The sequence below is a fragment of the Carex rostrata genome, chromosome 1 (assembly GCF_964058835.1).
Source record: "Carex rostrata chromosome 1, lpCarRost1.2, whole genome shotgun sequence".
NCBI classification, from domain to species: Eukaryota; Viridiplantae; Streptophyta; class Magnoliopsida; order Poales; family Cyperaceae; genus Carex; species Carex rostrata.
In genome coordinates this window covers 18,945,074-18,960,921 of record NC_135918.1, presented here as the reverse complement: position 1 = coordinate 18,960,921, position 15,848 = coordinate 18,945,074, and the positions used below count along the sequence as shown (strand labels likewise).

General features: G+C 34.1%; 2 protein-coding genes across 2 annotated transcripts; both read left to right on the top strand.

Moving 5' to 3' along the window:
- Window positions 1-4,572: 4,572 nt before the first annotated feature.
- LOC144572434 (receptor-like protein 7) lies at window positions 4,573-7,664 on the top strand. The gene has a single exon (XM_078322053.1). The coding sequence runs from the start codon at window positions 4,573-4,575 to the stop codon at window positions 7,528-7,530; it is 2,958 nt and encodes a 985-aa protein (XP_078178179.1). The 3' UTR covers window positions 7,531-7,664.
- Window positions 7,665-9,912: 2,248 nt separating this feature from the next.
- On the top strand, window positions 9,913-14,482 carry LOC144572355 (receptor-like protein 7). Its single transcript, XM_078321938.1, has 2 exons — window positions 9,913-13,029; window positions 14,369-14,482. The coding sequence occupies exons 1-2, from the start codon at window positions 10,039-10,041 to the stop codon at window positions 14,480-14,482; spliced, it is 3,105 nt and encodes a 1,034-aa protein (XP_078178064.1). The 5' UTR covers window positions 9,913-10,038.
- Window positions 14,483-15,848: the final 1,366 nt, after the last annotated feature.

Genomic DNA, 15,848 nt, shown 5'->3' with positions numbered 1-15,848 from the left:
CAATTGATAATTGATGGTCTCCATCACTAGAGTTGTTCCAAGTCAACTGAAGAGTACCTTTCAGTTAATCTAGTCAAACTAATCAAGCTGATGTGAGCCTAACAGTCCAGACCATAGTTCGAAAAATCGGCCGATTTTTGCCCGATTCTCAAGTTTGTGCGATTTATTTCAAAAAAATCGGATGAACAGTGACGGAATCGGCCGATTTTCCGATTTTCCGTCCGATTTATACACCGATTCAAACGATTTAAAGAAAAAATATTTTCAATTTGACTAACCTCTGTGCCGATTCAGAGAAAATCGCGCCATTTGAATCAACGTCTGTGCCGATTCAGAGAAGAAGAAGGCAGCCCGAAAGGGGGAGAAGGCACTGAAGACGCGCCATTTGAGCTTGATTTTTCGAACCATGGTGAGAAGGCGCTGATTTTTCGAACCATGGTGAGAAGGGGGAGAAGAACATCGAAGACGCGCAGGAGGAGAAGGGTGTCTGATATTTGGCATTTTTTAAAATTGGCCCTTGATGTTTTTATTATTTAGAACTTAATATGTATATATTTTTTTTAGTGAAAGGCCCTCATTCTTTCTTTTTTAGTGAAAGGCCCTCAGCAGTAGCATGACTAGTGTTTATTTTGTTTTTTCTTACATGTGATGCTCATTATCAGGGGCGGAGCTACTGTGTATCAAGGGTAGGCAGCTACCTATCCCTGGAAAAAAAAAATTGGATCAGGTTTTCTAATGAGCCTTGAGAAGTTTGTCTATCTCTGGATTAAATTATGCCTACCCCTGGCCCAATTGTTTCACAGCCCGTTAGAAGAAGAACGCTTCAATCTCCATCCCTCCCGCTCCTGGCTCCGCTCCGTTAGGGGAACAGAAGCAACCACACGATGACGCGACTGCCTCCGCCTAACCCTAAACTGCGCGACTTCCTTGGCTCCGCCTAACCACGCGACTGCCTCCGCTCTGCTCCTAGCTCTAAGCCTCTGACCACGCCTCATCCTCTCCGCGAAATCACGCCTCTTCGCTCTCCCTGAGACCGTGCTGTCAGTGAAATCACGCCTCTCCGTGACTGTCAGTGAAATCTCTGACCACGCCTCTTGGACCTCCGCTCCTTGCCGTTCTCTACTGGTCAGGTTAGTTACTAGTCGGGCTATCAAGTTCTTGGTGGAGGAAGTGTTTGACTGGTTTGTAGGACCAAGGATCATGAAAACCATGAACAATGATTGCAGAGATTTGAATAGTGGGGGTAATTAATTAGGTCCGATGCTTGTAATTAATTTGATTTATACTTGGGTTGAGTGCATGTGAATTTTTTTTTTTTGGGGGCTCATGAGGTGAAAATCCTAGTTGGCCTAAATGTCAGATTATTTTTTCTTTAATCTGGAAACTGAGGTGCCGACTACTTAATAAAAAGCTGAGAAATTCAATTTTGGTATGTTGTTAGGACGCAGTTTATACCAGTGATTATGTTACATTGTTTATGTCAAAAATTTGAGACCCCAGTTAACTATGTCATCCTACACCGATTTAATATTGGGGCTAGAAATTGGTATTTGTACAATTTAATATTCAAATGAAGGATTTATCCTTGCTGGCATGGCATGCATCATGCCCAAATTAAATTCATTAATTTATGCTTTTTGTTGGTATTTTCATTGGTTCTAGTATATTAATTTAATTTTGAATCTGAGTAGTTTCATATTAAGTAGGTAAGAAACCTAATTGGTAAGAAACCGAATGGAACTGTACTGAGATGAATTGCATTGAGAAATTCTATAAGGCGAAAATTCTGCCTACCTCTGGCAATTGGTAATTGGTAAGAAACCGAATAGAACTGTACTGAGATGAATTTCATATTAAGGATCTATCTATGTTGGTATTGTAGTTTTTGTTATGTTGAGATTTTTTTTTTTTGCAACTATATATATTCCGCCTATCCCTGACAAAATTCCTGGCTACGCCACTGCTCATTATATTATGCATGTGACTTACTAGAGTTCTTCTGATGAAAATTTAGTGATTATTAACAATAAAAACAAATACATTATTAACAATAAAACCCGAGATGATCCAGCCAGCTCGGCATAGCTTCTGGCAATAAAAGTGTGTTATATTTGTAATGTTTGTAATACATTAAATAATTAGTGGATTATATGAGTGTAAATTATCTTAATTAACATAGTTTTTTTATAAATTATTTTTATCAATTTTTTCCTACTTTTTGGCTACAAAACAAGGCTTCTGCCAAAAAAACCCGAGTTATCGATCCGGTTCTTCCGATTCCGGCCGATTCATCCGATTCTAACTAGGCGGTCAAAAATCCGATTCCGATTCCAATTCCGATTTTTTGAACTATGATTGTTCCCTAATTTGGATTTCCCTAGTACATGTACTGTTGATGTTACATGAAAACAAAAGTTTAGTCAAAAAAGAATTGCATAATTGCTTCCAGTTCATTTCTAGGTTTATCTCTTCGGGCTATTTTGTAATTTGTGTGGTTAAGGCAAAAATTATAGCAAGTTAGTAAATGTTATTTATGAAGATAAATGTTATTCATGAAGGATTCTTTAATTATATTTATAGGATTCTAACTTGTGTTTATAGAATTCGTTTAACTGTTATTTTAGGTACAAGTTTTACTTTTATTGTGACAAGTTCAACCCCTATTTCTAATATTGCATTAATTCCATGGCATTCTTATTGGTAAAGTAAGCTTTATTATTATGAGCGGGTCTGTACCAGTTCGTTATGGTTTGTACCACTTCATTCGTTGTTAAACTCAGTTTTGTCAATTTTTCGGCATTTTCTTTGTTCCATGTTGTTTTATTATGCATTTTTCATGATTAATTGAAGAACATATGTTAAACTAGATTTAAATTGGTTAAGTTAGGTTCAAATGGATGCAGATATTGCATTTCTCATGGCAAATCAGGGGCTTGCTAGACCCGGTAAGCTAGTATAAGAACCATTTGTTGGAACTGGGTCTATTATGGTTGCTGCTGCTCACTTTGGAGCAATGACAATGGTAAATATTTATCATTTTTTTGTTTCTGGAGCAGTATTTTGTATTAATTTGATTTATCCATTTAAAAGGTTCGAATGTCACTTGTTTTTGGATGGAATTGTACATAGGATCATCATATTATTATATAATTTTCTTAGATAATTTGTAGTTTAGTAAATATTTAATTTATTTTATTTTATATGTAGTCTAGAGCAAATGATTTCATCAATCGATTCAAGAAGCAACTCAAGATTCAGAGGTTAAATTCAATTTTGAATTACAAGGAGATGCTTAATTATGGTTGATGCCATAACCGATGTATAGGCTGAGTGAATGATTTATAGTTTGTATACATTGCATGCTTGTACTTGAATTAATGTATTAGATTTACAGTGTTCAAATAAATAGTTTATACTTTATAGTGTTATGTAATAAGGTTTATAAAATTCAAAATAATTGGAAGTAGCATTTAGATGTAGAATAAAAAAATTGTAAAAAAAATTGAATTTTTTCTAGTGGTTTACAGTATTCAATGAAAGTAGCATTTATGTAATAAGATTTACATAATTCAAAATAATTGAAAGTAGCGTCGAGATGCAAATTTAAACAAAAAAATTTGAAATTTTTTTACCGGTTTACAGTATTCAACGAAATTGTCTACAGAGTTATGTGATCATATTTATAGAATTCAAAACAATTGAAAGTATCATTTAGATATAAATTAAAAAAAAATAAAATAAAATTTTGAAAACATTTAAAATTTGAATTTTTTTTTTATTAATTTACAGGATTCAATGAAACTATCTACAGAGTTATGTGATAAGGTTTACAGAATTTAAATTTATTGAAAGTAGCATTTAGAAGGTATTAAAAAAAAATTTGGAAAAAAATTTGAAAAAAAAAAACGAAATTTTATTTTGAAACAAATTAATTTTTTTTTTTACATATATCTATTTACAGCATTTTAAAGTGATTTTGGTTAGTTATTAGTTTTGAAAACTGTTAAAGATCTTCTAGATGTGGTCGTGGTGAAAGGTCTAAAAGTGGTCCGAGTCAAAACAGTTAAAGTTGTTAAAGTGAAGGTTAAAGTGAAGGTTAAAGTGAATGTTGAAGTTGAAGTTAAAGTAGTTAAAGTGGAGGTTGAAGTAGAAGTTAAAATGATTATTGGAGATCACATAGAAATGAGAAGTTTTTATTTTGACAGGATTCGTTAAATTAGTTTATATGATTTAGTATTGAAGTTTACCGAATTCGCTCCATTAGTTAACATGATTTTTGAAAATATCTAAGAAATTTTTTAGAGACTAGAGTTGGGAGACAATTAGCTGGTTCCTTAAAAAAAAAAAGGCTGGGTTGACCCAAGTCAACTGAAAAGTAGTCTAGTAGTAGTTGGCTAACCAAACAAAAACAATGTTCATATTGAATGGAATAACTGCTCTCAATGACTTTCTCAGTCAACGTGCATGAACAAATTACATGTACTGTTTTCATGAGCTGGCTATTTATATATACAAGTTAATTTCATAATCCACCATTCACTATTCTCCTGCTGTTTCTACCAGATCCAACAAATGGATTTCCTTAATTCATGGCCAAACTATGTGCATTTGTGTCTCTACAATCTACTCATCATCCTCTCGTCTCTTTTGCTTCCTTCTGCTTCTGTGGCAACCAATGTCTCATGCCTTCCTGACCAAAGCTCTTCTCTTCTCCAACTCAAAAGAGGCTTCTTCTACTCTGATCTTGCCTCTTGGCAACCCGGAACTGACTGTTGCCATGGATGGGACGGAGTGTCTTGCGACAAAGCAACTGGCCACGTCACTGCTCTTGACATCAGCAACCATCACATTCAAGGTAACCTCAGTGCCGCAATCTTTAATCTCACCTCACTTGAACACCTCAACCTTGCATACAACTACTTTCAAAACCAGATTCCAGCTCATGGGTTTGAGAAGCTAACTATGCTTACCCATCTCAACTTAACCAACACATATTTCTACGGTCAAATCCCAATTGCCATAGCTAAGCTCACTAACTTGATCTCCCTTGACCTTTCATGGTCTTATTCGGAACTGTACGAACCAAATCTGCAGATATTTGTTAGCCAGCTTAGCAATTTAAGGGAGCTCTATCTTGATGGTGTCGATATCTCTGAGAATGGAACAGAGTGGTGCAGAGTTCTGTCTAAGTCGGTCCCCCATTTACAAGTTCTTAGTATGTCTTTTTGTAATTTGTTAGGCCCCATTGAATCTTCTCTTTCCCAACTCAGTTCGCTAACTGTGCTTCTCCTCAGTGGCAACAGTTTGCAAGGGATATTTCCACATGAGATTTTCCAAATCCCAACATTGACAAAGCTTGATTTATCAGATAATGGAGAGCTATTTGGGACTTTACCTAATTTTCCAATCATGAGTTCTTTGGAGAGTTTGGTTCTCTACAGAACCAACTTTTTTGGTAGCATACCAGATTCAATTGGCAACCTCAGAAATTTATCTGAACTCGGTCTTTCAGAATGCAACTTTTCAGGTCAAATACCCTCTTCCATGGAGAAACTTGGTAAATTACCAAAATTGGACCTTTCCAGTAACTCATTTTCTGGCTCAATCCCCCCAAGTTTGTTTTCTCTTCCAAATTTGGAAGAACTATATCTTCAGAGCAACAAGCTCTCAGGCCAGTTCAGACTAAAAGAGGATTCTTTTATATTTTCTCCATTGATTTTGATTGACCTTGATAATAATCAATTGGATGGATCAATTCCCTCGAAAATATATAAATTCTCACATCTCAAAGTACTTTATTTAAGTATGAACCAATTTAGTGGACCAATTCCAAATTCAATAGTTTGGCTCTCTAGTCTAATTTCTCTTGACCTGAGTTCAAACAATTTTAATGGAACATTTGACCTTAACTTACTTGGGCACCTCAGCAACCTCACCTCTTTGTCTCTATCAGATAATCAGCTATCTGTGGAAGATGTATCAGATGAGCAACTGGCATTAGCATTTCCACAAATCAATTTTATTAGTTTATCATCGTGCAACCTCAGCCAAATACCTCGATTACTGAGATATGTAGGTGGTTATGTTGATCTCTCAAAAAACCAATTGCACGGGGTTATACCAAGGTGGATATGGAAGAGGTTCGGGGATTACGAGCCACAGCTTAACCTTTCGCACAACATGTTTACTAGTGTAGAAGATGTTCCTCCAGGTATTTCCTGGGTCACCGTTGATTTTAGCTTTAACAAGATAAAAGGGGCGGTCCCACTTGTGCGTGCCAACGTTTTGGACTATTCCAACAATGAATTCTCAGAAATCCCATCCAATTATACACTCTATTTGGAGGAAACTGCATTTCTCAATTTATCCAGAAATATGCTAACTGGAAAAATCCCATCTTCAATTTGTAAATCAATTTTTCAGATACTTGATCTATCGTACAACAACTTGAGTGGATCAATTCCTTCATGGATCATCGGCAGTCAATATCTGCAAATCCTGAGTTTAAGAGGAAACAAATTTTCTGGAATACTATCTCATCACATAAACAAGTCTTGTGCACTCATCATATTGGATTTGAACAACAACAATCTTGAAGGCAATTTGCCTAGATCTTTAACAAGGTGTAAAGATTTGGCACTCCTTGACATAGGGAACAACCACATAGGTGGCACTTTCCCATTTTCACTAGGGAAGCTTCCAAATCTCCAAGTCATTATTCTAAGGTCCAATAGATTCTATGGTACACTAGACCTTCCTTCAAATTTTGGAAAATTGGGTTCTCCTTTCCAATTGTTAAGAATGATTGATCTAGCATCAAACAACTTCAATGGAAGTTTACCACCACTCTGGTTCAGTAATTTCAAGTCCATGCAGAATTTATCCTCAGATGGGGTACTTGGTAATGACCTCCGTCCAAGTAATTATTCTTCAAAAACTCATGGGATCTCTGTTACTATCATGGATAAAGGGGCACAAATGATACTAGAGAATAACTTAACTAATTTAATGATTTTGATTGATTTATCAACAAATAGATTCACTGGTGATATTCCTGATACGATTGGAGAGCTCAAAGGAATAAAAGCACTAAACTTGTCACATAATGGTTTTACTGGATCCATTCCGAATCGACTTGCACGCTTGACGCAAATCGAGTCATTGGATCTTTCTTGGAACCAACTCTCTGGAGAGATTCCACAAGAACTAATCTCCCTGACTTCTCTATCCGTCTTGAATCTCTCATTTAACGATCTGGTCGGGAGAATCCCGCAATCTAACCAGTTTTCGACATTCCAGAATTCAACGTTTGAAGGGAATCCAGGATTATGTGGTGTGCCATTATCTAAACTTTGCAATGTTCAAATCCCTGGAAACAATTCAACCTCTCCTTCTACAAAGCCTGCCAAGAAAATGACTGAAATTGTTCTCTTGTGCCTTTTCATTGGATTGGGTTTTGGTACCGGATTTGCAATAGCAATTGTTATCCCGGTAATCAAAAGAGCAAGAAATGCACATCCAACTCGTTAGGGATTAGTACAACTATTCTCCTATTTGATGTTATATATATTAATATCTTTTTCTTGTTTTTTAATCTGTCTTTCTCTCCTTTTCTTTTTTTCTCTTTTTATTCATGTTTGCTTGTAAGAGGCCCTAACAGGCGTGTATTAATTCTAGCTACCATTTACTGTGTTTGCTTGTAATAGGTCGTAATAGGCATGTATTATTCTTCCAACTATATTATGTGTTTGCTTGTACCTAACAAATTTTATTCTAGTTATGTGTGTTTGCTTTTAAATAGGCGCAATTGGTACCTTATAACGCAGTCCAGCAAAAAATCATGGTAATTAAATAATAATACAATACATATATTTTACATGCAACAACAATGCTAAGTAATTAAATAATTTCCGCTTCAAATTCTATTCATTAAATTTCAATGGAAGTATTCGTAACAATAGAACAAGACAAGAACTATGTACAACAACTCTGCTATAGATAATTAAGAAACATAATTTTAACACATGAAAAACGAACAGAACACCTCATTCCAAATTAAAAATAGGCACGCACATTACTTTTTTTTTTTTTTTTTTTTATCTCCAACGATAACAATTGATAAAACTCCAAAATAAACATAAGCTCCGACACAAAAATATATACATAAAGTGAAGTCTGGTAAACACAACTAATTCTTAAAGTCAAGCTTTATAATAGTATATGAAAGACTACGAGGTAAATGGTAAAGTATGTAAAATATAATGAAAAAAAAAATACACAACCATGCATTTCAGGTAAATAAAAGAAAAAGAAAATGATTTCGAATTCATTTTGTACAAAGTCAAGAGGTAAAAAAAAATGAACTTTTCATAAGTAATTTTATGCTTTCATTTTCATCAATTTTTTTATCACTTGACTTTGTACTAAATGAATTTTAAAATTTTAAAACTTTGGATGTACATGCAGCACTAATGAAATAGATTGATTTTAATAGTTTGGATTCGTTGTTTAAAGTTAATCCAATAGATTTTTGAAATTGTGCACACCAAACTCTCTTAGTAAGCACAACACTCGCTAGCTTTGCTATATGAAATTTGCTATAAGTGATTATTAAAATGAGACCCTATATAAGAAAAACTAAATAGACAACTCAAACAATTTTAAAATACAATTTAAAGACTAAGGAAAAAATTTTCTTATTAAGAGTGATATCACATTTCAATTATTATGAAACTTATTCTGAAGAAAAAAAAAACAGACTTGATTGTGAGAATTCTTTCTAAAAAAAATTGAATAGAATTTGCTAAAGACCGAATGAGTCTTCTTATGCATTCATAGTGAGTGTCAATGTTCGTTGTAACGCACCATTCAACATTTATCTTTCACATTACAAGTGGGTTGGCCCAGATGGTGAGGCCCACTAAGAAGGTAACGCACTCATAAAGACCTCGGTTGGGCTCCCAATTTACATAATTTATGACTGAATAAACCCAAACTCATTCGTCAGTTCTAAATACTTTTTGTTGAAAAATGTTACAAAAATGTCACTAATTTTAATTTTTTTTTATTATGTAATTAATGTTGTGGCTTTCCAGACAATTTCTTTGTAATTTATACTGTAAATGTAATTGATATTATAGCTTGTCATGTTCAGAACAATATGTAGAACAAATAAAGAGTGAGTCTATAATACTATCCATATCACGGATTGATCCGTAATACAAATCAATATTTTTATTTACAAAATTCTAATCGTCGATCCAAACCGTTATTTTTTTCATATGAATATGTACTTGCAGCTTCAATTTTTTTTTTTCAGAAATTCATATGAATATGTACTTGTCGACAAAATTTTATTTTTTTCATAATTTTTTTACTTATTTTAAGATAGGTAGAAAATCATTGTTTTTGGATCCAGAATTTTCGGATAAAAGATTTACTATCCATCTTAAAAAATAGTAAAAAGTTCTAAAAAAATATAAAATTTGGTCTGCATGTACATATTCATTTGATTGAGATCATGTTGAACGGTTCGAATTGACCGTTAGAATTTTGAAATCGAAAATGTTGATCCGTATTACGAACCAATCCTTGATATGCATAGTTCCATAGAATCACTCACATAAAAATATATGACAAATTAAAATTCAAGGAAAATATCACGAATATTAATTATAAGAACACAACAGCGGCTTTATATAATTTCCAATAAATGATGATGTCCTACGAAGGAAATTTTTTGGAAAATTTATGTTTTTTAATATTAATACTTGTTTGTTAGTGCTGATTGTCGTAAAGCATTTTCTTTGGAGTGACCGTGAAGGCGGGTTAAAAAGAAAATACCAAGCTTTCAGAAAAAAAGCTGGGTTGACCCAAGTCAACTGAAGAAATTGAATGACCTAACCACTCTAAATGACTTTCTCAGTCAACGTGCATGAACAAATTACATGTACTGTTTGCAGCTGGGTTTTTATATATACATGTTAATTTCATAATCCACCATTCACTACTCTCCTGCTGTTTCTAATAGATCCAAAAATGGAATTTGCTAATTCTTGGCCAAACTCTCTACACTTGTGTCTCTACTCTCTACTCATCATCTTCTCATCTCTTTCCCTTCCCTTTGCTTTGGCAACACATGTCTCATGCCTTCCTCACCAGAGCTCTTCTCTTCTCCAACTCAAAAGAGGCTTCTTCTACGCTGACCTTACCTCTTGGCAACCCGGAACAGACTGTTGTCTTGGATGGGAGGGAGTGTCTTGCGACAAAGCAACTGGCCATGTCACTGCTCTTGACATCAGCAACCGTAGCATTCAAGGTAACCTCAGTGCTGCAATCTTTAATCTAACCTCGCTCCAACACCTCAACCTTGCAAAAAATGACTTTTCACAAAACCAGATTCCAACTCATGGGTTTGAGAAGCTAACTATGCTTACCTATCTCAACTTGTCCAAGACATATTTCTTCGGTCAAATCCCAATTTCCATAGCCAACCTCACAAACTTGATCTCACTTGATCTTTCATGTGGCTTTGATTGTGATTTGAAACTGCATGAACCAAATCTGCGGATATTGGTTAGCCAATTTAGCAATTTAAGGGAGCTCTATGTTGATGGTGTTGATATCTCTGAGAATGGAACCGAGTGGTGCAGAGCTCTGTCTGAGTCGGTCCCCCACTTACAAGTCCTCAGTATGGTTCATTGTAATCTGTCAGGCCCAATTGAATCTTCTCTTTCACAACTTGGTTCTTTAACTGTCCTTGACCTCAGTTTCAACAGTTTGCAAACCCAGATTCCTCACTACTTTGCTGAATTTCCATTAAAAGAACTCCTATTTGTTGGTTCTGATCTTGAAGGGTTGTTTCCACATGATATTCTTCACATTCCAACATTGACCAAGCTTGATTTATCAGATAATAGAGAGTTATTTGGGACTTTACCTAATTTTCCAATCAAGAGTTCTTTGGAGAGTTTGGTTCTCTTCAGAAACAACTTTTTTGGTAGCATACCAGATTCAATTGGCAACCTCAGAAATTTATCTAAACTCGAACTTTTAAGTTGCAACTTTTCAGGACAAATACCCTCTTCCATCAAAAAACTCAGTAAATTAGAAAGATTGGACCTTTCCTATAACTCACTCTCTGGTTCAATCCCGCGAAGTCTGTTTTCACTTCCAAGTTTGGAAATACTAGACCTTTCTTACAACAAGCTCTCAGGTCAATTCAGACTGGATGGATCAATTCCCTGGAAAATATATAAATTCTCACATCTCGAAATACTTGATTTAAGTATGAACCAATTTAGTGGATCAATTCCAAATTCAATAGTTTGGCTCTCTAGTCTAGATACTCTAAACCTGAACTCAAACAATTTTAATGGAACATTTGACCTTAACTTACTTGGGCACCTCAGCAACCTCACCTCTTTGTATCTATCAGATAATCAGCTATCTGTGGAAGATGTAACACATGAGCAGCTACCATTAGCATTTCCACAAATCAAATATTTTGGTTTAGCATCGTGCAACCTCAGCCAAATACCTAAATTACTGAGATATGTAGGTGATCTATATGATGTTGATCTCTCAAAAAACCAATTGCATGGGGTTATACCAACATGGATATGGAAGAGGTTCGGGGAATATCCTGAGGTAGCAACGCTTAACCTTTCGCACAACATATTTACTAGTGTAGAAGATGTTCCTTCATGTTCTTCCTATTCTTGCATGTGGTTTGACACCATTGATTTTAGTTTTAACAAGCTAAAAGGGGCTGTCCCACTTGTGGATGCCTATGATTTGGACTATTCCAACAATGAATTCTCAAAAATCCCATCCAACTATACACTCCATTTGGAGCAAACTGCATTTCTCAGTTTATCCAGAAATATGCTAACCGGAGAAATCCCATCTTTAATTTGTGAACTAAATCTTATCGCGCTGGATCTATCGTACAACAACTTGAGTGGATCGATTCCTTCATGCATCATAGGCAATCCAGACATGCAATTCCTGAGTTTAAGAGAAAACAAATTTTCGGGAATACTATCTCATCACATAAACAGGTCTTGTGCACTCGCCATATTGGATTTGAACAACAACAATCTTGAAGGCAATTTGCCTAGATCTTTAACAAAGTGTAAAGATTTGGCACTCCTTGACATCGGGAACAACCACATAGGTGGCACTTTCCCGTTTTCACTAGGGAAGCTTCCAAATCTCCAAGTCATTGTTCTAAGGTCCAATAGATTCTATGGTACACTAGAATTGCCTTCAAATTTTGGAAAAATGAATCCTCCTTTTCCATTGTTAAGAATAATTGATCTAGCTTCAAACAACTTCAATGGAAGTTTGCCACCACTCTGGTTCAATATTTTCAAGTCCATACAGAATTTATCCTCGGATGCAATTCTTGGTGGAGACATTGTTGATGAAACTGACTTGTATACTAACAGTTATACTATGTATCATCATCCAATAAAGGAGATCTCTGTTACTATCACGGATAAAGGGGCACAAATGACACTAGAGAATAACTTACCTAATTTGATGGTGTCTATTGATTTATCAACAAATAGATTCACTGGTGATATTCCTGAGGCAATTGGCGAGCTCAAAGGAATAAAAGCGTTAAACCTGTCACATAATGCTTTTACTGGATCCATCCCGCATCGACTTGGACAATTGACGCAAATCGAGTCACTGGACCTTTCTTGGAACCAACTCTCTGGAGAGATTCCACAGGAATTAATGTCCCTAAATTTTCTATCAACCTTGAATCTCTCATTTAACCATCTGGTCGGGAGAATCCCGCAATCTAAGCAGTTCCTGACATTTGAGAATTCATCATTTGAAGGGAACCCAGGATTATGTGGTGTGCCATTATCTAAGCTGTGCAATGTTCAAATCCCTGGAAACAATTCAACCTCTCCTTCTACAAAGCCTGCCGAGAAAATGACTGAAATTGTTCTGTTGGGCCTTTTCATTGGATTGGGTTATGGTACCGGATTTGCAATAGCAATGGTTATCCCAGTAATAAAAAGAGCAAGAAATGCACATGCAACTCGTTAGGGATTTAGTACAACTATTCTCCTATTTGATGTTATATATATTAATATCTTTTTCTTAGTTTTCAATCTGTCTCTCTCATTTTTTTTTCTCTTTTTATTCATGTATGCTTGTAAGAGGCCTTAACAGGCGTGTATTACTCTTACCATTTAATATTGTGTTTGCTTGTAAGAAGTCATAATAGGCTTGTATTATTCTTACATCTATATTATGTGCTTGTTTGTAACCAACATATTTTATTAAAGTTTTTTTTTGAAGGTTGGCGGGTAACCGCCAAACAAATTTTATATAAAAGAGATAAAGTTTAATTACACAAATATCTTAAATTAAACGAAAGTAATTTTATTCAAGTTGTATGTGATTACTTGTATATAGGCACAATCGGTACCTTATAATGATGTCAAGCAAAAATTCATGGTAAAGAACAATACAATACATATATTTTACATGCAACAACAATGCTAAATAATTAAATAATTTCTGCATCTAATTCTACTTTAATTGATCGTTAAATTTCAATAGAAGCATATGTAATTTCCGGATCAACATTTTTCAGGCCGGATTTTTCGTAGCTATAAGAAAAATTAATATATATTTTTTATGTATTATTGAAAAAAAATAAAAATACTTAGATTATAAGTTATTAATCCCGATTCAAAAGTCACTTCTAGGTAAATATAGAAAATATTGTCATCTTTCTAGTAAATTTAATTTCTAAAATGTTGTACTTATTTTTGAAAAAAAAAACAAAAACTTTAAATTATTTAATGATTGATATTAAAAAATAATTCTCAAAATAACTACAACCTTTTAGAAATTAAATGTATTAGAAGGATCACAATATTTTCTGTATTACCTAAAAGTGACTTTTGAACTGAGATCAATAACTCACATTCAAAGCATATTTATTTTTCCAATAACACATAAAAAAATATATTAATTTTTCTTACAGCCGTGAAAAATCCGGCCTGAAAATTTTTAATCTGGATTATTTGTTGCAGTATTTCTAATAAATCAAATTATATTGTATTTCATTTATTTTCAAAAAAATATATTAAACATTTATAATATTTCAATAAAAAATAAAAAAAAATTAAAAATTTCTTTTTTGTAAAAAAAAAAGGCCAAACAAATAAAGTTGGTCACTTTCTGGTTATTCAGTAACCGGAATTTTTTTCTAAATCCAGTGACTAAATCACCAGAAAGAATGATAGAGTCCGGTTATTTAGTAATCAGAAAAGACAATTTTCGAGATTCTAAGCAAATTTGAGTAGATTGATTAATTTTTGTTATATTCTAATAGGGATTTTCGAGCTCTCATCATGCATCGATGCCCGGTACTCAGAATGACATCGAGGATGAGAGGGAGGATGATGATGGTGATGACGATAGCGATGCCTCGGATGATCAAATATAGGTTTGTGTAATTTAGATGTCATTTGGTACTGAAATTTGATGCGTCGCACTTATATGTTTGGTATGATACAATGACTTTATGTTTTGTTTAGATGGTGTAGTTTAAATGTTTTGTTTAGATGGTGTACTTATATGTTTGGTACGATACAATGACTTTATGCTTGGTACGATAGAAATTAGATGGTGTACTTTCAATGTTTTGTTTAGATGTTATTCGTGATGTGTTTGGTATGTTTGTTATGTAATTTGGCACTTGTATGTTTGATAATTTTGTTGTCTCTTATTTTTGTTATTTTATGTCATGTTGTATGTTTTCTATCAAATATTACTGAGAAACGTAAATAACAAAATAAAAAAATACTGAAAGAAGCATCAAAGACTGATTTTTTCACTATCCCTGTCCGATATCGGGCCGCTGAAGGTCATTTCATGACATCACCAAACACCATCAGCGACCTAAATAAAACGGTCTCTAAAAAGTCGTCAGTGATCAAAATGATACCATTCAGTGACTGGTGACGTCACTTGAGAAGCATGAGCGATGATAGTATCTGCTACCCCTTCATCTGCGACCGATTGTGGTTGCTGAAGGGTATTAGAGATCGGTGCCCTACCATCAGAGAACGATTTGCTGGGTCTAGAGATCGGTGCCCTACCATCAGAGAACGATTTGCTGGGTCTAGAGATTGGTGCCCTACCATCAGAGAACGATTTGCTGGAGTGTATATATGTGCAACAACTCTTGTATAGATAATTAAGAAACATTGGTAAAACACCAAAATAAACATAAGCTCAGAAACAAAATATATACATAAACTAAAGTCTGGTAAACACGACTAATTCTTACATCAAGCTTTAAAATAGTATATGACAGACTAAGAGGTAAATGGTGAAGTAGGTAAAATAGAATTAAAAACATGTTAAACAACCATGCATTTCAGTTACAAAAAGGAAAGGAAAATAAAACGAATTCGAATTCATTTGGTAAAAAGTCAAATGGTAAAAAAAAAGTGAACTTTTTATGAGTAATTTTATGCATTAATTTTTTATCAACTTTTTTTTACCGCTAGACTTTGTACTAAATGAATTTGAAATTCTTGAAACTTTGCATGTACACACATCACTAATGAAGTAGATTTATTTGAATGATTTTGATTCGTCATTCAAAGTCAATTTAATAGTTTTTTAGAGTGTACTCACCGAACTCTCTTGATAATTAAGCTTTGCTATATGAAGTCTTTTAGTGTGCTCACCAAACCAAATACACAACTTAAAAAATTTTAAAATGCAGTTTAAAGACTAAGGAAATTTTTTTTATTAAGAGTGATATGACATTATTTCAATTATTATGAAACTTATTCTGAAGA